The sequence below is a fragment of the Oncorhynchus keta genome, chromosome 6, assembly GCF_023373465.1.
Source record: "Oncorhynchus keta strain PuntledgeMale-10-30-2019 chromosome 6, Oket_V2, whole genome shotgun sequence".
In the NCBI taxonomy this organism is placed as follows: Eukaryota; Metazoa; Chordata; class Actinopteri; order Salmoniformes; family Salmonidae; genus Oncorhynchus; species Oncorhynchus keta.
This window is the reverse complement of record NC_068426.1, coordinates 26,466,002-26,488,448: the sequence shown is the minus strand read 5'-3', so window position 1 is coordinate 26,488,448 and position 22,447 is coordinate 26,466,002. Positions and strand designations below refer to the sequence as shown.

General features: G+C 43.9%; 2 protein-coding genes across 2 annotated transcripts in view; both read right to left on the bottom strand.

Moving 5' to 3' along the window:
- ass1 (argininosuccinate synthase 1) overlaps positions 1 to 8,330 on the bottom strand; it is a 33,523-nt gene extending 25,193 nt beyond the window's left edge. Inside the window, exons 1-5 of the mRNA XM_035772319.2 lie at positions 8,170 to 8,330; positions 7,439 to 7,570; positions 2,776 to 2,844; positions 627 to 815; positions 66 to 122 (exon numbers count right to left, since the gene is read on the bottom strand). Of these exons, the coding sequence (XP_035628212.1) occupies positions 66 to 122; positions 627 to 815; positions 2,776 to 2,844; positions 7,439 to 7,540 (417 nt within the window). The 5' untranslated portion in view covers positions 7,541 to 7,570; positions 8,170 to 8,330. The remainder of the gene's footprint in view (positions 1 to 65; positions 123 to 626; positions 816 to 2,775; positions 2,845 to 7,438; positions 7,571 to 8,169) is intronic.
- A 2,176-nt stretch (positions 8,331 to 10,506) lies between these two features.
- Positions 10,507 to 17,529, bottom strand: surf4 (surfeit 4). The gene is made up of 6 exons (XM_035772318.2): positions 17,294 to 17,529; positions 14,374 to 14,560; positions 13,930 to 14,006; positions 13,728 to 13,771; positions 12,432 to 12,618; positions 10,507 to 11,717 (listed from the first exon to the last, which is right to left on the bottom strand). Exons 1-6 carry the CDS (start codon positions 17,339 to 17,341, stop codon positions 11,451 to 11,453), a joined length of 810 nt encoding a protein of 269 aa, XP_035628211.1. The 5' UTR covers positions 17,342 to 17,529; the 3' UTR covers positions 10,507 to 11,450.
- Positions 17,530 to 22,447: the final 4,918 nt, after the last annotated feature.

Genomic DNA, 22,447 nt, shown 5'->3' with positions numbered 1-22,447 from the left:
ATGGGACAGTCATGTTGTGTAGTTACAGGTGTTCATGCAGAGGAGCTGGGGAAGACCGAACTGACCTGAACCTCAGGGTAGAGGGCATAGCAGGTGAGCTCGAATCGGATCTGATCGTTGCCCTGAAAGTCACAGTTAACCATTCAGACACAAAACACTAGTAACATGTCCAGAAATAAATCTAAAAACGACTAGCAAAGACAGAGAGATAATCAAGCAGGTGATTTCTCACTCACCTAAGACAAGTTAAGGTTCAAATCACTTCCAATGGTAGTTGAAAAAGCATGTAAACTGACAAGCTTCCAGTGAGTGACTTCTTGCAGTTACTGTTGGTTGAAGGCTCAATTCAGTGGCATTTGTCTCCATCTACAGTTGGAGCAGGGACACTACATCTCCCCACAGTATCGTTACACTTGTGGCTGACTAATGAATGCCATTGTGGTAGCTGAGGGCTATTTGAATGTGACCTTCCCACTCACTCCAAAAGCTAATTGGGAAAACAGTCAGATTTCAACAAAACAGACAAACATCTCAAATGAACCTTGACAGATGTTAACAATTCGCTAATGGCTCCACCTAGCCCTCCGGGTTCTTCTCGGCTCTCCCCTTGCAGATTTACCCCTCACCTTTCCCGTGGCACCGTGGGAGACGTACTGGGCGCCCTCCTGCTGTGCGATCTGGATCTGGCGGCGGGCAATGCAGGGCCGGGCCACTGAAGTGCCCAGCAGGTAGCGGTCCTCGTAGATGGCGTTGGCCTGGACCGACGGCCAGATGAACTCTTCCACAAACTCTGCCCTCAGGTCCTCAATGAACACCTATACATGGAGGGAGGTTACACTTGAACCATTCGGCGTAAAGCTTACGTCAACAATATTTCACTAAATGCTCATTTGACAATCTTAATACACGAGCGCAGTCAGTTGAGTTCACCTGCAATGGCTTAGCGTTGACAAACTTTTGCTTACAAATCTTAACTCGCAAGGCAGAAAGAGCGCAGACCTCTGCCAGTGTTAGCTGCTAAGAAGACGACAACCCAGACCTCATATCCTCACGTATCTTTGATAACAATCAAGATACGATTTGCCTGCTCAATCATTTCCCGTAACTGTGACCCAGATGTCAGGACACATAATTCTAGACCTCAAGAACTGACAATCCAACCTTGAACTGGCTCATCACCATGTAGCAAATGTACCACTGTTCAATTGAAAGTTGTATCAGTTTCATATCAACCAAGGTCTAATTGTATTTTTATTTTTGCATACATACAGTACCGTGAAATTATTTGCCCCATTTTTTATTTTCTATACTTTTGCATATTTTTTTTATACTGAATGTTAACAGATCTTCAACCAAAACCTAATATTAGATCAACGAGTGAACAAATAACACAACAATGACACTTATTTCATAAACAAGTTCAGTAACACCAAAAATGTCCCTGTGTGAAAAAGTAATTTCCTCAATAACTGGTTCTGCCACCTTTAGCCCCAACCAAACTCTTCCACGTCCCTGCAGAGGAATTTTGGCTCACTTCCATGCAGAACTGATGTAAATCAACGACATTTGTGGTTTTTACAAGTCCTGCCACAACATATCAATTGGGATTAAGACTTGCCTTTGACTAGGCCATTCCAAAACTTAAAATGTGTTGCTTTTTTGCCATTTTCATTTAGACTTGAGCGTTTTGGATCATTGTCTTGCTGCATGACCCAGCTGCGCTTCAGCTTCATCTTACAGATGGATGGCCTGACATTCTCCTGTGGAATTCTCTGATACAGAGCAGAATTCATGGCTCCTTCTATTAAGGCAAGTCGTCCAGGTCCTGAGACAGCCCCATCACACTACCATCATTATAATTGACTGTTGGTATGAGGTTCTTACTATGGACTGCAGTGTTTGGTTAGCGCCAGACATAATGGGACCCGTCGTCAAAAAAGTTATACTGTTGAATCATCTGTCCGTAGAACAGTCTTGATGATCCTCCAGGTGCTATTTGGCAAACTTGAGGCAACTTTTTGGACGACACGGTTCCCATTATTCCTGGCGAAAACCAAACACTGCATTCCACAGTACGAACCTCGTACCAACGGTCCAGACCTAATCCCAATTGAGATGTGGCAGGACTTGAAAAGAGCAGTTCATGGTTTAAAACTCAAATGTCGCAGAGTTAAAGCAGTTCTGCATCCAAGAGTGAGCCAGAATTCCTCCACAGCGACGTGAGAGACTGATTAACAACTACAGGAAGCATTAGGTTGCAGTAAACGCAGCTAAAAGGTGGCATAACCAGTTATTGAGTGTAAGGGGGAAATTACTTCACACAGGGGAATTGAGTGTTGCATAACTTTATTCATGAAATAAATAAGATATTTGGTTATTTGTAATTTCAGGTTCCTTTTATCTGACAACATTCAGTATCAAAAATATGCACAAAAAAAGAAGAGAATCAGAAAAGGGCAAATACTTTGACGGCACTGTATGTAATTCAGAGTGACTCATCTTGAGACTCGAGAAGAAGGATTTGCTCCTTTTAGCCATGTTTTGTTGTTGTTGCCACCATGGCCTTGGCCTTGGCTTTGTAGCCTCTGGTACCATTAGCCTATGCATTTCTTGTTTATAATGTTTGTGTATTTGTATTGTATCCGCAAGAGATTCTACTGCACTGTTACTTCAACCAGATCCTGGAACTCCTCTTTAAGCGTCTCTACCGTGTCCTCCACACCACTATGCTACCTTGTCTTGCCAATGTCATGACGCTTAGACTCCGCTTTTTACCTTCTTTGCTCCAAGACTCTCTGCTTTCTTCTTTGCAGCATCAAAGTCCTCTACTTGTCCAATATTGGCCTGCAAAGAAGAGAGTTTGTTACATCTAATCAACTGGTGCCCAAAATAGTACACTACAGGAGTGTTTCAGTGAAAATGTTTAATGTTCTCCAAACTTCAGTCGCGTGTTTTTTTACGAGAGCACTTAGTCAGAAAATCAGAGTTTTGAATTCTGCCATACACTCTTTGAATCAGCTATTTTCTCAAAGGAGAAGAGCATGCAAACATTTAAAAACAATATGTTACTTATCCTTCTATCTATAAAATGTCCTGCACAATAAGCAAAATTGGTTTTTGACCACTTTAGACATTTGGGATTCCACCCTGTAAAAGTACTTTGCCTGTTGACACGATTAGAGAAGTAGTCCCATTTCACAAAAGCATACTTTTTCCCCACTTTCCCTCTTCTTGCTGCTTCTCCTCAATTACCTTTGACCTTTTTCAAAAAGGAGGCCAGGGAGGATGGAGAGGAGAGAGGATTCAGGAGTTGAGCTAATTTAATTGAAAAAAAAAAAAAAGGCCTGTGTCTTCTCTCCAGGTCCTTCTCGCCAGGGACCAAAGCCATTGATTGTCACAGATTGGCTGCTGAAGTCCTGTCGCCCACCATTTTAACATTCAGGTCACATCTATGACATGATAACACTGACATACTTCCACACAGTCTAGCAGTGCACTGCTGCTCCAGGAATATCATGGAGAGATTTCTGCTGAGATTGTTGATTAACCATGTCTTTTTCCTTTTGACCGGTAACTCAAACTAAGACTTAACAAAAACCCAGCTCAGACAGGAAAATCAGGTGCGGAGTGAGCCGGCAACCTCGGGATTTCTGGCATTAACTTTACAGTGCCTTCAGAAAGTATTCAGACATATTGACTTTTTCCACATTTTGTTACGTAACAGCCTTATTCTAAAATGGATTATATATATTTTTAAATCCTCTGCAATCTATACACAACACCCCATAATGACAAAGCAAAAACAGAAATGCCTTATTTAATAGGGATGCATGATGTATATCGGTGACCATATCAGAATCGGACCATATTAGCTAAAAATGCCAACAACGGCCCCGATATCTAGTTTAACGGCGATGTGCAAAACCCATGTCAAAGCTGACGTGTATACCTATATAAAATGTAGGTACATGACGTAATGACGCCGCGTAAAATGTTGCGCAACACAGCATTCCTAACCTAGCCCATAATGTCTGCTGTGTGGATCGAGCAGTCATTTGAAAGAGTAAGAACATTTCAGCGAGACAACGCCAAGATAATGGAATTCATTGCCCTTGACAATCAACCATTCACTGTCGTTGGCTATGTTGGCTTTCACCGACTGGTCGAGCACCGGTACACGTTACCCTACCGGAGTTACACAGTAATAGCGTCACTGCTATTAGCTTCACGGCATACTATGGAACGCCGTTTGGGTCTTTGGGTGTCAAAAAAGATACATGTCAAATAACACTATTTGACGAGACAAATAAAACCTCTTTGACATGTTACATAAGCTTTTAAATTTGACACGTCAAATAACACTGTTCTATTATAGAATGTTGTGTGTTCTGAATTTGCACATGCAAGCCAAGCAACCACCACTACTACTATCAGTACCACTGTCAAAGCAGACAATTAATGTCTGCAAACAAGTAAACACCGGCCAAGAACGATGTGTTTATAACACAGCGTTGGCAATAAAGCATCATTTGTTTGACTGCAACTTCTGGGGTAGCTAGCTTTAGCTTAGTACCCAGCTAGCACCAATACAACCAGCCTGAACACAATGACCAGTAGAAACTGCAGTCACTCATTATTCTTAGCAAAGATTTAAGAATCCTTGTACGTATTAGCTAGGTAGCCACTTGTTGTTCTCCTACTGGAATTTAACTTCAGTTCATGAAAAATAAATAGCTAGCCAGTTACTTAACCCTGTTGCCCAAAGCTAACGTTATAAGCAGCCAGCTAGCTTCATCTGGCTAGTGAGGCTCGACCAGAACGTGTTGTGAAGCTTGCCACAATAAGGATTAGGCACGGTGGAATTGGTGGAATTTGCAGTTAATTTTCAAAATAAAAGAAACTCTTTGAAAGTGATGCAGAAGGTTACAATTGGTGGAATCATGCCATATTCAGACTATATAATGTAAAACTAGGTTGGAATGTGAAGCAATGAAATGGGGTATCAGTCTACTCAGTGACACCCACAGAACACAACTGTGCAGAGTTTATGCAAATATTAGCGTTGCAGCTCTTATCGCAGGACTGACTGTGTGAAATCACCTCCCCAGTCAGCCTATTGTGTGTATTGACATTCATATTGCACTGTACAGCTTTACCTAAGAATTGGGGATCAATGAAATGGGGTAACAGTCTGCTCGTTTCCCAACGCCATCCTCCGAGTTATCAGACTCCCACACATCCATGTCCCGATGATACTCCCAATCACGGCCGGATGTGATACAGCCTGGATTTAAACAAGGGAAGGTAGTGACGCCTCTTGCACTGAGATGCAATGCCTTAGACTGCTGTGTCTATGTGTGTGTTAACTATTTAACTGTAATAGAATTCTTAAAAGGCCGCAATTTTTTTAAATATCGGTATCGTTTTGTTTTTGGCAAAGAAAATATCGGATATTGCTATTCGCCAAAAAATGTCATATCGGTACATCACTATTATTTACATAAGTATTCGAACCCTTTGCTATGAGACTCGCAATTGAGCTCAGGTGCATTCTGTTTCCATTCATCATCCTTGAGATGTTTCTATAACTTGGAGTCCACCTGTGGTAAATTCAATTAATTGGACATGATTTGGAAAGGCACACACCCGTGTATATAAGGTCCCAGAGTTGACAGTGCATGTCAGAGCAAAAATCAAGCCATGAGGTTGAAGGAATTGTCTTTAGAGCTCCAAGACAGGATTGTGTCGAGGCACAGATCTGGGGAAGGGTACCAAAACATTTCTGCAGCGTTGATGGTCCCCAAGAACACAGTGGCCGCCATCATTCTTAAATGGAAGAAGTTTGGAACCACCAAGACTGTTCCTAGAGCTGGCAGATGGAAGCCACTCCTCAGTAAAAGACATATAACAGTCCACTTGGAGTTTGCCAAAAGGCACCTAAAGGACTCTCAGACCATGAGAAACGAGATTATCTGGTCTGTTGAAACAAAGATTGAACTCTTTGGCCTGAATGCCAAGCGTCACGTCTGGAGTAAACCAAAAACCATTCCTACGGTGAAGCATTGGTGGGAGCATCATGCTGTGGGGATGTTTTTCAGAGGCAGGGACTGGGAGACACGTTAGGATTGAGGCAAAGATGAACAGAGCAGAGAGATCCTTGATAAAAACCTGGTCCAGAGAGCTCAGGACCTCAAGACAGGGGTGAATGTTCACCTTCCAACAGAACAACGACCCTAAGCACACAGCCAAGACAACGCAGGAGTGGCTTTGGGACAAGGCTCTGAATATCCTTGAGTGGCCCAGCCAGAAACCAGACTTGAACCCGATCGAACAGCTCTGAAGAGACCTGAAAATAGCTGTGCAGCAACGCTTCCCATCCAACCGGACAGAGCTTGAGAGGATCTGCAGAGAAGAATGGGAGAAACTCCCCAAATACAGGTGTTCCAATCTTGTAGGGTCATGTCCATGAAGACTCAAGGCTGTAATCGCTGCCAAAAGTGCTTCAACAAAGTACTGAGTAAAGGGTCTGAATACTTACGTAAATGTGATAAAGGTATTATAAATGTACATTTTCTAAAGACCTGTTTTTGCTTTGTCATTATGGGGTAGTGTGTGCAGATTGATGAGTGAAAAATAACTTTCATCCATGTTAGAATAAGGTTGAAACAAAACATGTAAAAAGGTCAAGGGGTCTGAATACCTTCCGAATGCACTGTAGATACCATTGACTGCCGTTGTACCTTTGAGCAAGGCACTTCACCCCCTACAACTGCTCAAATGGTGCTGCACTGCAGCTGAACCATAGCCTTCAGGCCCTTAGTGTGTGCCGGGTTGTGAGCATAAAGCCATCTGGTCTCTGCAAGTTCATGGACAATAAAGTACATCTCTCTCACTTAGTCAACAAAAAAAATAACTTTGGGGGGGGGCATTGTTCCACATAACTGAGGTAGCTGTGCCTGTCTGTCTGCCTCTGTGGAATTCTGAATGCTTGCTTGGCAGAGGTTTTTCTATCACAACATAACATGAGCAGGCAGGGATTCCAAGAAGAAAAACAGGTTGCAGATTGGGACAGTAGGCCTTCAGCATACCCAACCTTTTCTCTAGCCAGTCAATGAATCAACAGTTACACAATAAAGAAATCTGCATTGGGTGCAATTCTGAACTGGCCATAGGGCAAAAAGTTAATCTAGACTGCTATTCACCAGCATTACGCAGCCAGAAAAGTGCTAACTCACTGCTATGGTGAATGAATCCCTTCTTTACAAATATCTAATACTGCATGAAATGAACATTCACTGGCGTTTCTGCTGCACAAGTGAAATATTTAGGCTCTAATAGGTTGACCTACAATAAAGGAGAGCACCAACTGGATGGCTGCGTGCTGTCCGACCCCAAGTTATATTGGCCCCACATACAGCTACTTATGCGTGTTCCTTACCAAGTATGTGATGACATCATAGCCTTCTTCCTTCAACCACACCAAGATACAGGAGGTGTCCAGTCCTCCACTGTAGGCCAGAACCACTGTGCCTTTCGACATGATGATGCAGGTCAAAGGGGGCTGTTGTGTCTGGGTGCAAAAAAATACAAGGAAAATACAGACTTTTTCCATATAGAAAATTAATTACAGTAATACAATTACGGAAATCTCCAATCATCTTCTATCCTGAACACACTGGCGTATTCATAAGGCTGTGACTGGATGCAGGATGGGAAATGGATGGATGATGACATCCATTCATTTTCCTGAAAGAATATCGTTATAGAAACTAGTAGCAATCTCCAATCGCATTACAAAGACTATGGCACCAATAAACATTTAATGGAGTGCAGGTTCCAAAGGTTCGCGCTCAATAAATGCACACATGTAAACCACGCATGTTATACTATTAAGTATTCTACTGTTATTCAACACCTGTTGTTAAGAAGCATGTGGCAAATAACATCTGCTTATTAGCTACCTAGTTGGCTGGCTCGCTAACACGCTTCACTGAAATACCAACTGTTGCATTCGAATCAGTAGTCAGTTAGCTACCATGGACTCAATAATCAGCAGCAATCACGCACGATGTGGACGTTATACCGTCTGATGTTTTGATAGCAAGCCAAGTGTAAAGTTAAATATTTAAAATATAGGTGACGCCATTTTACAATGATATATGTATTTACCGTTCTTAAAGATTGACTGGGCGAAATTAGCTCTTCTCTCCAGTCCAGTCACCACGATGTGCAAATGTATTGGGCAGTGGGCAAGATTTTGTATACAGCTGCAGCCTTTCACTAATAGTATCGCCATCTACTGGCCGTGGTTTATCTCTACCACATACTGTAAATGTAAACTCCTTTCTTTCCTCAATCCCTTTCCTTTCCGCTCTACTGGCGGTTTTTAACCCCTACCACATACAAGTGAACAACCTCATTTTATTTCCTAGATTCCTTTCTGCATTTCTTTGCTCCCTTTCCTAGCTCCTTTTATTTTCTTCCTTTCCTGTCTACTGGTTGTGGTTAATTCCTACCACATACATGCGAACTCCATTTCTTTCCTAGATTCCTTTCCTCACTCCCTTTCATTTAATATCCAAGCTCCCTTTCTTATCCTCCTTTACTAGCTTCATTTCATAATTTCCTTTCATTCCCTTACCTCCCTTCCTCATGTCCTTCCTAGTTTATTTCTTTAGAGGGAAAATTTTTTAAGAAAGCAAGGAAAGGAAACTAGGATAGGTGGAAATGATGTAGGAAAGGAGATAAGGAAAGTGAGATAGGGATGGAGGAGAGGAAAGGGTGGTAGGAAAGGAAGCTAGGAAAGGAAAAGTTCACATGTACGTGGAAGGAATTAACCACAGCCAGTAGAGGAAAGGAAGTTAGGAAAAGAGGAAAGGAAGCAAGGAAAGGATGAAAGGAATATAGGAAAGTAGGAGTTCACATGTATGTGGTAAGGATTAACCACAGCCAGATGATGGCAATAGTATTGGTTTTAGGTTTTAGTGACAGGTTAGTTTTACTCACAGGCTGCAGCAGGGCCACAGTAATTGCAAAATTTGGGAACACCAACAGCCAATCAAAACTCGACTACCTTTGGAGGGGGTGTATGGAATGGGTGTGATGAGTCAAAAAATCTGCTGTCTCAGCCACTGCCTGTCACAAAGGGAGTACCCCACGGCTCAATCCTAGGCCCCACGCTCTTCTCAATTTACATCAACAACATATCTCAGGCAGTAGGAAGCTCTCATCCATTTATATGCAGGTGATAGTTTTATACTCAGCTGGCCCCTCCCCGGATTTTGTGTTAAATGCTCACAACAAGGCTTTCTTTGTGTCCAACAAGCTTTCTCTACCCTTAACCTTGTTCTGAACAACTCCAAAACAAAGGTCATGTGGTTTGGTAAGAACACCCCTCTCCCCACAGGTGTGATTACTACCTCTGAGGGTTTAGAGCTTGAGGTATTCACCTCATACAAGTACTTGGGAGTATGGCTAGACGGTACACTGTCTTTCTCTCAGATCAAATCAAAGCTGCAGGCTAAAGTAAAATCTAGACTTGGTTTCCTCTATCGTAATCGCTCCTCTTTCACCCCAGCTGCCAAACTAACCCTGATTCAGATGACCATACTATCCATGCTAGATTACGGAGATGTAATTTATAGATTGGCGGGTAAGGGTGCTCTAGAGCCATCAGATTTGCCACCAATGCTCCTTATAGGACACATCACTGCCCTCTATACTCCTCTGTAAACTGGTCATCTTTGTATACCTGTCGCAAGACCCACCGGTTGATGCTTATTTATAAAACCCTCTTAGGCCCCACTCCCCCCTATCTGAGATATCTACTGCAGCCCTCATCCTCCACATACAACAGCGTTCTGACAGTCACATTATATTAAAGGTCCCAAAAGCACACACATCCCTGGGTCGCTTGTCTTTTCAGTTCGCTGCAGCTAGCGACTGGAACAAGCTGCAACAATCACTCAAACTGGACATCTCTTCATTCAAAGACTCATTCATCGACACTCTTACTGACAGCTGTGGCTGCTTTGTTGTCTCTACCTTCTAGCCCTTTGTGCTGTTGTCTGTGCCCAATGACTTGATCCATGTTTTGTGTCACTGCCATGTTGTTATCATCCAGTGTTGTCATGTGTTGCTGCCTTGCTATGTTATTTTATTAGGTCTCTCTTGTCGTGATGTGTGTTTTGTCCTATATATATATATTTTTTAAATCCCAGCCCCTGTCCCCGCAGGAGGCCTTCGCCTTTTTGGTAGGCCATCCCTGTAAATAAGAATTTGTTCTTAACTGACTTACCTAGTTAAATAAAAGTTAAATAAAAATAAGAGTCAGAAGGGGAAGACCGGCCCCTGGTTGTGAGTTTAGCCAAAGATTAATACAGTAAGAATGATTTAAAAAAACTCAATATAAAAATACCCATTTTGAGATCAAGCAGATGCTTTTTTGTAATTTTCCATGAACTCAGAAAAACAATTAAAAATACTATATAAACTTCTGAAAATCAATAAACTCAAGATGTTTATTTCCTTATACAGTATAAAGTAAAAATACTGAACAAAGGAAAAAGTCAGGGTGATTGTTGACTCTTCAGTTCTGCTTGCTTCTTTAGATTGAGGAATATGGCGTTTCACAAATGTCAAACTCCCACTACTGCCCTGTTAAAATACAGTTACTAGTTAGGCATTTGCCCTAGATGTAAAGAACAAAGAGCCCAAAAAAGAGTTCTGGTGCTAACAATTGTTTCAATATTCAATCAAGCACAACTTCAATCCATCATTTTGAATAGTAGTATACAATGCACACATCCCCCACAACTCATCTCCATATGCAAACCATGAGTCACAGCCATGGGACTGGATGTGTGTAAGGATGAGGCCTGGGACTTCTGAAAAGCAGGGAAGATGGCAACCTAGAGTGAGGGAGAATCGTATTGTATTCAGTACCAGAGGTCTCAGTATTGATATGAGCAAGTCACAGATGGTCCAACAAGCAGGAAAAGATTGGCGCCTTCCTTGGCCAGCAAACTGATACACGTACTCACCACTGTTTTTCAGCTATTCACAAAAAACTGTTTCTTTCTGAAAGGTTATATGATAACATCCATGAATACATTGTGATATTCATACCTCTCCAACACAGAACCAATTATTTTTTTCATCCACCCATCACTCATGAATTAGTTACTTTGCACTTTGACAGTTTATTCAAAATCTGACTTTTTCCTTGCCACCAAAATAAAGGGGACATAAATAGGTGTATAAAATAATCCAGTACCGACCATATTGACCTCATAAAAACAAACAGCAGCTGGAAAACAAAATGTGAAAAAAGAAAAGGAGGAGACAGAACGGTGGAGGGAGAGGTTGCTGTGGATGGTCAGAAAAATGACGAGTAACCTGGGGGTCCTTGTGTGTCCTGGGGTCAGTGGTGTTTGTGCATCTCCCTCTCCCTACCACTCCTTCTTCTTCTCGTCCATGGACACCCCGCCGGGCCCCAGTGCCACGACTAACAGCAGCCCTCCGATGACGGACGTGGTCTGGAAGAAATCGTACTTGAGGAAGTCATGCATAGGCTTGTAGGCGGGCACCGTCCAAAAGGCGTTGAAGTAGACGTTGATGGCCAGCAGCCATATTACCAGGGTCAGTGCGGCCAGCTTGGTCTTGAAGCCAATGGCCACCAGGATGATGAGAGCCGTGCCCACCATGTTCTGGAGGATCTGGGGGAGTGGAGAGGGACACATGGGTCAGGAGTCAGACTGAACCACCAATAATACAGTACAACCATTGCAACAGATCCTGTCTAATGGAATGCAGCACTTCGGCCGTCAAATTTCTAAATACCATACAATACAAAAATGATTGCTTATAATCTTAACAAAAACTATCAACACCCCACATGCATCAAAGCCAGGACTGAGAGACTGAAAAACAGCTTCTCAGACTGTTAAATAGCCATCACTAGCCAGCTACCACCCGGTTACTCAACCCTGCACCTTTGAGGCTGCTGCCATATATACATAGACATGGAATCACTGGTAACTTTAATAATATTTACATACTGTACTGCTTTACTCATCTCATATACTGTATTCTATTCTACCGTGTTTTAGTCAATGCCACTCCGACATTGCTCGTCCTAATATATATTTCTTAATTTATATATTTCTTAATTCCATTATTTTTCTTTAGATGTGTATATTGTTGTGAACTGTTAGATACTACTGCACTGTCGGAGCTAGGAACCCAAGCATTTCGCTACACCGGCAATAACATCTGCTAAATATGTGTATGTGACTAATAGAATTTGATTTGACACAAACTCAGCTTGATCTCCACATATGTCCATGAGAAAATGCATTACACAGGTTATTCTCCTCCGGCTTTAGTCCCTGCTGAGTGGTACCATAGAGGCAGGGTGGTGGCCTACTCACCGAGAAGAAGCTGGGGTCAAAGTGCAGCAGGGTCATGAACATGAGCACCAACAGGACTCTCCCTCCCAGCTGCATGTACTGCTTCGGTGAGCTCTCCCCCATGGAGGGGACGCCAGCGAACATGCTCTTCCCTTCTGAACGCGACTCTGCTAGTAACAGCAGGAGTCCACCGCCAAGAGCAAGGTTCCTGATAGAGGAATGGGGGAGACATTGTGTAGGAGAGGGGAAATAAGACCAATACTTAGTTCAACACAGTGCTGCAGTACTCGAGTCTGACTCGAGTCCAGATTTTCATGACTTGTGACTCGCCTTCTTGTGACTTGTATTTGCACTTGGACTGGATAGGCTACTATGATATTCAGAATATTAGCAGCACTGGATGTGCTCAGCAGCGAGGGTTCTGTTCTCTCGCAGTGGGAAGGACTCGCCACACCGGCACACGCAGCCTACATCAGCTGGTGAGCTGCGGGAGCGCAAGCGATGATTGTGGGAAGGCAGACTCCGCTCCGATCATTGGCTACACATCATGCAAGTGACTCTCTTGTTTCCCCGTAACCACCAGTCACCAGTCTACTATTTAGCTTTGCCTGGTTAAGAAACACAAACTGCTTCACAAAATTGAAAACACTAGTATTGAGTTGAATAGTAAAACAACAGTTTAGCCATTTGTCTCTCTCTGGCCTTGAGTATAGAAAAGTAGCCCATCTTTGAACGTGTTGCCTCGTCATACCCTTCCACTGTCCCCCTTCATCCCATAGCCACATTCTGATAAGCCTCCCTTCAGTTTTCATTTTGCAAGAAAAAAATTCTACACTATCAGTGGTCAATTAAAAAGAAAAGTAGCTGAAAACCTGACTTACCATAAATGTATGTAGTAAATAAGTAGTGAAACAAGTCCCGAGTAGAACTTGTGAGCTAGTGATGAATAGTTAAAAAAAACTGAGAGAGAGTGGTCAAATGGTGGCTACTAGACACAATTGAATAAGTCCTATTATAAATTGATGGCCTCGTGACTCGACCATTGGTGACTCGGACTTCAGCCAAAGAGGTTAATGACTCGACTCTGACTCGTGCATAGGGGACTTGTGACTCAACCTCAAGGTTTAGTGACTCAACTACAACACTGGTTCAATGTATAAAATGAGTGGGACAGACAGACAGTGGAAAACGTACCTATGGTTTAAAGACACTTAAACAACTAATATAATTGGTCATGTACAAGAGACTAAAGTCAATTGCATATTTTCAATTTAATATGTAAAAATATTATTCATCAACTTATTGGAAGAGACCTACCTCATCAGAAATTTTATATCCCATAAAATACTGTATGCAACCGTCTGGAAAAAATAAGTAAAAGAAAATCATCATGAAATATTACATAGCCCGAAATTCATGAACATAGTCAGTGACCGGGTTGTCAGCCATTTGAAATGTCAGCCCAAAATCACAGAAAGGTGCATGAAATGCAATGCCAATAGATGTGATATTTCCTCACCTGTAGAGCTATGACTCCAAATAATCCAAAGCAGGCATACTGTACAAAATTTCTACTGAGGATAAGGACACAGCCACCTGTTGCAGTGGGGGAAAAAAAAGAGAGACAGAAGGTTAGGATTGTAGAAACTCGTTCAATTGAACCACACAACTGTACCCCATCATCCCCAAAAAGGGTGGCATTCCCGCTTAATACAACTCCTGTATCTTTCCCCAGCTTTCAAAGACAGCATGGGGTCATCATTCTACAATCTTAGGCCCTCACCACACTAACCACTCAAATGAGTCGATAGTTAATGAATGATCACATCATGGGGGCTTGGGAACGAACCCAGATTGACTTTCTTCTGAACAGCTTTTTTTCAATCCATACATTGGACCCATGCAGATTGCTGTTTGTTTACATTGATGACACTAACAGGCTAATGATCACAGCCTTGCTCACCAAGCTGTCCTGTGAGGTTGAGCAGCACAAAGCAGGTGGCCAGGAAGTAGCCACAGCCCCACGTCGCCTCGATGTAGTCCTTTTGCTCGTTCCACTGGAACCACATACGGATGCCGTCCTCCAGGAAGGTGCTGATGAGACACAGCCGAGCCAGGTGAGGCAGGTACTGCTTCGTCATCCGCAAGAACTGGGAGAGGGGAAAGGGACATTTAGGCCAACATCTGACATATGGTTACAGCAGACACTAGCATTGACAGTGAAAGAGTGAATGAGGACCTTTAAATAAATCTACTGAAAATCTACAGGAGATTACATGAAAGGTCCTTTCAGAAGAAATTTGGGAAAAGAGACACAGAGTAGGCCAACTTCTGTAGCTCAGTTGGTAGAGCATGGCGCTTGTAACGCCAGGGTAGTGGGTTCGATTCCCGGGACCACCCATACGTAGAATGTATGCCGCTTTGGATAAAAGCGTCTGCTAAATGGCATATATTAACTGGTAGCATTTCAGCAGGGAAAAAGGTAATATATTTTTTAAACTCCCCTTTTCTCCCCAATTTCGATCTTGTTTCATCGCTGCAACTCCCCAACGGACTCAGGAGGCGAAGGTCGAGCCATGCGTCCTATGAAACATGACCCGTCAAACCGCGCTTCTTAACACCAGCCCACTTAACCCAGAAGCCAAACGCACAATGTGTCGGAGGAAACACTGTTCACCTGACGACCAAGGTCAGCCTGCAGGTGCCTGGCCCGCCACAAGGAGTCGCTAGAACGCAATGAGCCAAGTAAAGATCCCCCGGCCAAACCCTCCCCTAACGCGGAGCCAATTGTGCGCTGGCCTATGGGACTCCCAATCACAGCCGGTTGTGATAAAGCCTGGGATTGAACCCAGGTCTGTAGTGACACCTCTAGTACTGCGATGCAGTGCCTTAGACCGCTGCGCCACTCGGGAGGCCCTAGAAGATGGTATATTTAATGACAAGTTGGACGAATACAGGCATTCAGAAAAGCACCCTGCTTTGTGTCAGTCTTAAAGTACTACATACTCGGTTAGAAACATCTGCAAATACCACAAGGCTCTCCAGAGGGTGGTGCAGTCTGCACAACGCATCACCGGGGGCAAACTACCTGCCCTCCAGGACACCTACAGCACCCGAGGCCAAAAAGATCAAGGACAACCACCCGAGCCACTGCCTGTTCACCCCGCTACAATCCAGAAGGCGAGGTCAGTACAGGTCCTTCTAAGCTGTGACCGAGAGACTGAAAAACAGCTTCTATCTCAAGGCAATCAGACATCAGAAGCAAAGCGAGGCAGCTGCCTACATAGACTTGAAATCATGGGCCACTTTAATAAATGATTCAATAGTCACTTTAATAATGTTTACATATCTTGCATTACTCATCTCATATTTTATTTCATACCGTGTGTGTGAAATCAATCCCTGCTCACTTAGTTAAACTTGAACAAAAGCCAACTGCCCTACATTCAATAAACCTCCATCTGTTGGCTTCCCTCCAATACTTTGGAACTGATCATTGTCTACCTACTAAAGTACACCATAAGAACAGTAACCATCTCACAACACCTCCCACCATACAGTACACATCAGCACTGCCTGTTTTGAGGTGGCCTATCACAGTTCAACAACTCCCACATGTCATTCATAGAGCACACGAATGGGAGGGCCTAGCAGCCAATCAGAGAGGACCGAAAATGTGCTGCTGAAGCCTCAGTCGAGTAGCCTACATTAGATCAGAACGGTTTGCTTACAGCTTATTAGTGAGGAATTTTCAGCACTGTCTTGTTCAAGGCCTGTCTTAAGACCTGTTTCATGGCACAGCAATTTAAGAGGTGAAATTTCCAGACTATGCTATTTTACAGCAATGCTAAAATGTCAACGGGCGGAACTAAATATTTGGTATCAACTGGGGATTATTGAAAACAGTGTTCAAAAAATTAGCAGGCCTATGTTACACCTTTACTTAATGTCTGTCCGGAGAGTATGTAAACTGGGCAAACAGAAAAGTTCACATGTATAGTGGAAGGCTATAGGAGAGGAACTAGCCCAGGTCTTTCCTATCGACTGAAATACAGCACGATTTGACTTCCAGTCAAATCTTCAACCTGGGTAACAGCTCTGTAACCTGAACCATGGCTCTTGACACAGTCCCCTTATAGATCCGAATTCCAAGGGGATTGCAATTTCATCCACGGGGCAAAAAACTAGACTTACCAAAGGGGCATACAATAATTTAAAATTTCTGCCTCTGTCTTGTACATTTCACAACACTCTTCTATTGTGTTCTTACACACACTTCATAAGAGTTGAGTGTGGTGTCTCTGTGGGGAGTGAATTTGCATAGACAGTCAACTTTAGTGTGTTACTGTGTGGCTAGCTGAGAGTTCTTAACTCCACCACAACTCCATTGAGAATGAGATGTGAAACAGTACGGTAGCAGACGGTACCGTTAGCTTTCTACATATCGTGGAGTTGAATTCTAAGCGACTGTGTGGACAGAGTTGCATCATTAACTTGTTAACCGGGAATTATGGATCATTACTTCCAAGTTCACTGGCTAGGTAGCTTGCATGTGAGCTACCTAAATACAAGCAGCTAGGGAAAGCACGGTAATAATATGTGCAGTTGTATTCTGCTGCAGTAATTAGCTACCTACATCATGCTACCTAACGCGTAGGATAATTGGCAAGCTATGTCTTCCTCAAGTTATCTAGCAAATAATACGTGTCGCTAGCTAATTGCGCAAGTAATATTAGCTAGCTTGCAAGATATAAATGAATAACCCACTCGGGCAGCTGTGGCTACCTAGCTAGAACCCGCTGTTTCTCTGAATCGGTCTGAAAAGTTAGCAACCTAGCTAGCTAACAACTAACTTTAGCCTGTGAAACAACGAAGTTAGCTACCTGGTCCGCCACATCTTCGGCTCGACTCATAAGCTCCTCCTGCCCCATGTCTAAAGAAACTGAGGCTTAGTGCTTTTAGTCAAACTATTAATTAGCTAATACAGAAATCTTCTGCCTCCGATATATACTTCAGCAAGTCTTGCCGGTCTCAATGAAGAGAAGGCCGCCTCTGCCCCACAATGCTTCACGTTGCTACGATAGCCCCCGGAGCTGCTCTACCGACTGCTGTGTGCCACGTACACTGATCCAGGGGGTTTTGTCGTCATGCCATGTTTGCGTCATGTAAACACAAGTTGACATAATTAGCTGTGACCATTCCTAATTGACATTAGACAAGATGGCCTACTGTAGTGTATCATGCAGCATCTTCAATGTTACTCAATACTGGCATGTTACGGACTGATTTTAATTTTCATACTCTGAGGATAAGATCACATTTTACTATTCTATCGTTAACTACTAAATATGGACTATTTTGAATACTGGGGTACTTTTATTATACTGTTTAATGAAATAATTTCTGGAGAAGAGTGAGGTAGTAAGTGGACAGAAAATAATGCATGATATCTTAAATCCCATATTGAAAAATTAACAATTTTCAACAATCTCAGAAAAGTTTATTTTTAAACGTACCAAACAGGCAGTCAATGCAGTAGAGACAGACACTATACCACCTTTGTTCAACAGATGCAAAATTCCTTGATAAAGTAAACACTCTATCAAAGTTCATTGAACTGTTCATGACTCCCGAGTGGCACAGCGGTTTAAGCCACTGCATTTCAGTGCAAGAGGCGTCACTGCAGTCCCTGGTTTGAATCCAGGCTGCATCACATGTGGATTAGATTGGGAGTCCCATAGGGCGGCGCAGAATTGGCCCAGTGTAGTCATTGTAAATAAGTATTTGTTCTTAACTGACTTGCCTGGTTATATAAAAAACTGGAGTTCAATAAGACTATAGAGAATATCTACAAGTGAATAATTTAGAAAAAGTAAATACTTTTTTACACCTGCAACAGGTAGCCATTACGACGGTTCCTGTTTGCACACCATTCCAGTCGATCTAGGGCCTGAAGCTGAGCTGACCCCATAGGTGTGACTGACCACACATGGAAGGTGGCTTTCAGAGAGTCTGTGAAGTTGGTCTTGGCAATCCAGACCTGTCTTCGGATGGCTACAGAAGAAGCCATGACCCTTCCAGACAGTTCAGCCTAGGTGGGAGGACAGCTAAAGCGTGAACTAGTCAATGATCTTCAGCTTACTGAGGATAGCCACAAAACTCTGTGCTGAACGATCCTCAGTGTTCTCCAGCAGCAGCCTCCTCTGGTAGTCGGATAGGTAGTGCAGGTAGTTGGCCGTCTTGGCAAGCATGCTAGCAGTCTGGTACATCTTCTCAACTAGAGTCTCAGTGAAATGCAATCGCACAGCCGGGACCCAGCGCATCCTTGTTCTCCGTTGGCTTCATTGCCTGGAAGATGGCCGACATAATGCCGCGACTCTCTCTGAGACCTCCTCCACTTTCCAGAGGGGCAAAAGTCTGTAGGAGGAGGAAGACGAGGAGGATGGAGAGCGTCTCCGCTGGAGGCTACCGTGGCTCCGTTTGGAGTGATTGGTGCAGCGCGAGCGGCATTTTGAGAAATGGTGTCGTTTGCCAAACCCTGGAAGTCAGCATGTGGGAACCTGACTGGCTCGTGGATGGGGTGGAGTCAGCTGACTGCTGAATAGCAAGTTGTGAGAGGAAAGTGTTTTTTGGGATGCTGGAATTGGGCCCTGTCTGCAGGGAGAGGATGGTGAACAACACTGGCATGGTGGATGAATATACAGGTGTGGTAGTAGAGAGCCGAGGTGGGGGTAGAATGGGGACTGGGTCTTCCCCCAGTTTTGGTTCCTTGATGGGAGCCGAGGTGGTCTCAGACTTGAGCTTAACTTCAGACTGTGCTGCCTCGTGCCTCCTCTCATGATGCATTATCTCCTGAACTTTGGTGAAGCGGTTGATGCAGGTGCTCCAGTCCATCTTGGCACACTGGGGGCATTTGCCATACTCCAGCACAGCCTCCTTGGCATGTTGGATGCCGAGACAGTGTAGTCACAGCTCATTGGTGTCTTTGATAGGAATCTTGTGTTTTGAGTCACACCACGTGAATCTTGGGGATGAAGTTATCATGGCAATGTTCAATGTTCTCCGTTTAGGAGATATTGTTGGCTCCCCTGTAACAATAAAATTGCCATATGAGCCCAACACAGGTCATCAACGTTCATCATAATTGTACATATATTTTTTAATGTTAAGCTGACTAGCTTGGTAAGTAGCTAGCTAGCTATCATAAACTACTGCTGGCTACGAACTAGTCCATTGCCGAAAAGCAAAATAATGAAGATTTTATTCGAAAATGGCAGAATACTTAAAGGTTCTATATATATATATGAATATATATATATCTCATAAACATCATTTAAAAAGTAGACTAGGCAGTATATGCGAATACAATTTGCATTAAACTGTCTTTGTGTTGACCTTCATCCATGTTTGTTGATGTTGCGGAGACCAACCAGGCAAGTTACCTAGAAGGTAAACAAACATGCATCGAAAACGTAGCTATGCATATTGGAGACCATACGGAATAATCAAATCAAATCAAATGTTATTTTATTTGTCACATACACATGGTTAGCAGATGTTAAATGCGAGTGTAGCGAAATGCTTGTGCTTCTAGTTCCGACAATGCAGTGATAACCAACAAGTAATCTAACTAACAATTCCAAAACTACTGTCTTATACACAGTGTAAGGGGATAAGGAACATGTACATAAGGATATATGAATGAGTGATGGTACAGAGCAGCATACAGTAGATGGTATCGAGTACAGTATATACATATGAGATGAGTGTGTAGACAAAGTAAACAAAGTGGCATAGTTAAAGTGGCTAGTGATACATGTGTTACATAAGGATGCAGTCGATGATGTAGAGTACAGTATATACATATGCATATGAGATGAATAATGTAGGGTAAGTAACATTATATAAGGTAGCATTGTTTAAAGTGGCTAGTGATATATTTACATAATTCCCATCAATTCCCATTATTTAAATGGCTGGAGTTGGGTCAGTGTCAATGACAGTGTGTTGGCAGCAGCCACTCAATGTTAGTGGTGGCTGTTTAACAGTCTGATGGCCTTGAGATAGAAGCTGTTTTTCAGTCTCTCGGTCCCAGCTTTGATGCACCTGTACTGACCTCGCCTTCTGGATGATAGCGGGGTGAACAGGCAGTGGTTCGGGTGGTTGATGTCCTTGATGATCTTTATGGCCTTCCTGTAACAACGGGTGGTGTAGGTGTCCTGGAGGGCAGGTAGTTTGCCCCCGGTGATGCGTTGTGCAGTCCTCACTACCCTCTGGAGAGCCTTACGGTTGAGGCGGAGCAGTTGCCGTACCAGGCGGTGATACAGCCCGCCAGGATGCTCTCGATTGTGCATCTGTAGAAGTTTGTGAGTGCTTTTGGTGACAAGCCGAATTTCTTCAGCCTCCTGAGGTTGAATAGGCGCTGCTGCGCCTTCTTCACGACGCTGTCAGTGTGAGTGGACCAATTCAGTTTGTCTGTGATGTGTATGCCGAGGAACTTAAAACTAGCTACCCTCTCCACTACTGTTCCATCGATGTGGATAGGGGGTGTTCCCTCTGCTGTTTCCTGAAGTCCACAATCATCTCCTTAGTTTTGTTGACGTTGAGTGTGAGGTTATTTTCCTGACACCACACTCCGAGGGCCCTCACCTCCTCCCTGTAGGCCGTCTCGTCGTTGTTGGTAATCAAGCCTACCACTGTTGTGTCGTCCGCAAACTTGATGATTGAGTTGGAGCGTGCGTGGCCACGCAGTCGTGGGTGAACAGGGAGTAAAGGAGAGGGCTCAGAACGCACCCTTGTGGGGCCCCGTGTTGAGGATCAGCGGGGAGGAGATGTTGTTGCCTACCCTCACCACCTGGGGGCGGCCCGTCAGGAAGTCCAGTACCCAGTTGCACAGGGCGGGGTCGAGACCCAGGGTCTCGAGCTTGATGACGAGCTTGGAGGGTACTATGGTGTTGAATGCCGAGCTGTAGTCGATGAACAGCATTCTCATGTAGGTATTCCTCTTGTCCAGGTGGGTTAGGGCAGTGTGCAGTGTGGTTGAGATTGCATCGTCTGTGGACCTATTTGGGCGGTAAGCAAATTGGAGTGGGTCTAGGGTGTCAGGTAGGGTGGAGGTGATATGGTCCTTGACTAGTCTCTCAAAGCACTTCATGATGACGGAAGTGAGTGCTACGGGGCGGTAGTCGTTTAGCTCAGTTACCTTAGCTTTCTTGGGAACAGGAACAATGGTGGCCCTCTTGAAGCATGTGGGAACAGCAGACTGGTATAGGGATTGATTGAATATGTCCGTAAACACACCGGCCAGCTGGTCTGCGCATGCTCTGAGGGCGCGGCTGGGGATTCCGTCTGGGCCTGCAGCCTTGCGAGGGTTAACACGTTTAAATGTCTTACTCACCTCAGCTGCAGTGAAGGAGAGACTGCATGTTTCCGTTGCAGGCCGTGTCAGTGGCACTGTATTGTCCTCAAAGCGGGCAAAAAAGTTATTTAGTCTGCCTGGGAGCAAGACATCCTGGTCCGTGACTGGGCTGGATTTCATCTTGTAGTCCGTGATTGACTGTAGACCCTGCCACATGCCTCTTGTGTCTGAGCCATTGAATTGAGATTCCACTTTGTCTCTGTACTGACGCTTAGCTTGTTTAATAGCCTTGCGGAGGAATAGCTGCACTGTTTGTATTCAGTCATGTTGCCAGACACCTTGCCCTGATTAAAAGCAGTGGTTCGCGCTTTCAGTTTCACGCGAATGCTGCCATCAATCCACGGTTTCTGGTTAGGGAATGTTTTTATCGTTGCTATGGGAACGACATCTTCGACGCACGTTCTAATGAACTCGCACACCGAATCAGCGTATTCGTCAATATTCCCATCTGACGCAATACGAAACATGTCCCAGTCTACGTGATGGAAGCAGTCTTGGAGTGTAGAGTCAGCTTGGTCTGACCAGCGTTGGACAGACCTCAGCGTGGGAGCCTCTTGTTTTAATTTCTGCCTGTAGGCAGGGATCAGCAAAATGGAGTCGTGGTCAGCTTTTCCGAAAG

What these genes read in the sequence shown, in the direction of transcription:
- surf4 (XM_035772318.2), bottom strand. Translation starts at nt 17,341, where the DNA reads ATGGGGCAGGAGGAGCTTATGAGTCGAGCCGAAGATGTGGCGGACCAG. An exon ending in GATATAAAATTTCTGATGAG is followed by an intron (nt 12,619 to 13,727) that starts GTAGGTCTCTTC and finishes TTCCTCTATCAG; the next exon opens with GAACCTTGCTCTTGGCGGTG. An exon ending in TTGACCCCAGCTTCTTCTCG is followed by an intron (nt 11,718 to 12,431) that starts GTGAGTAGGCCA and finishes CCACTCCCCCAG; the next exon opens with ATCCTCCAGAACATGGTGGG.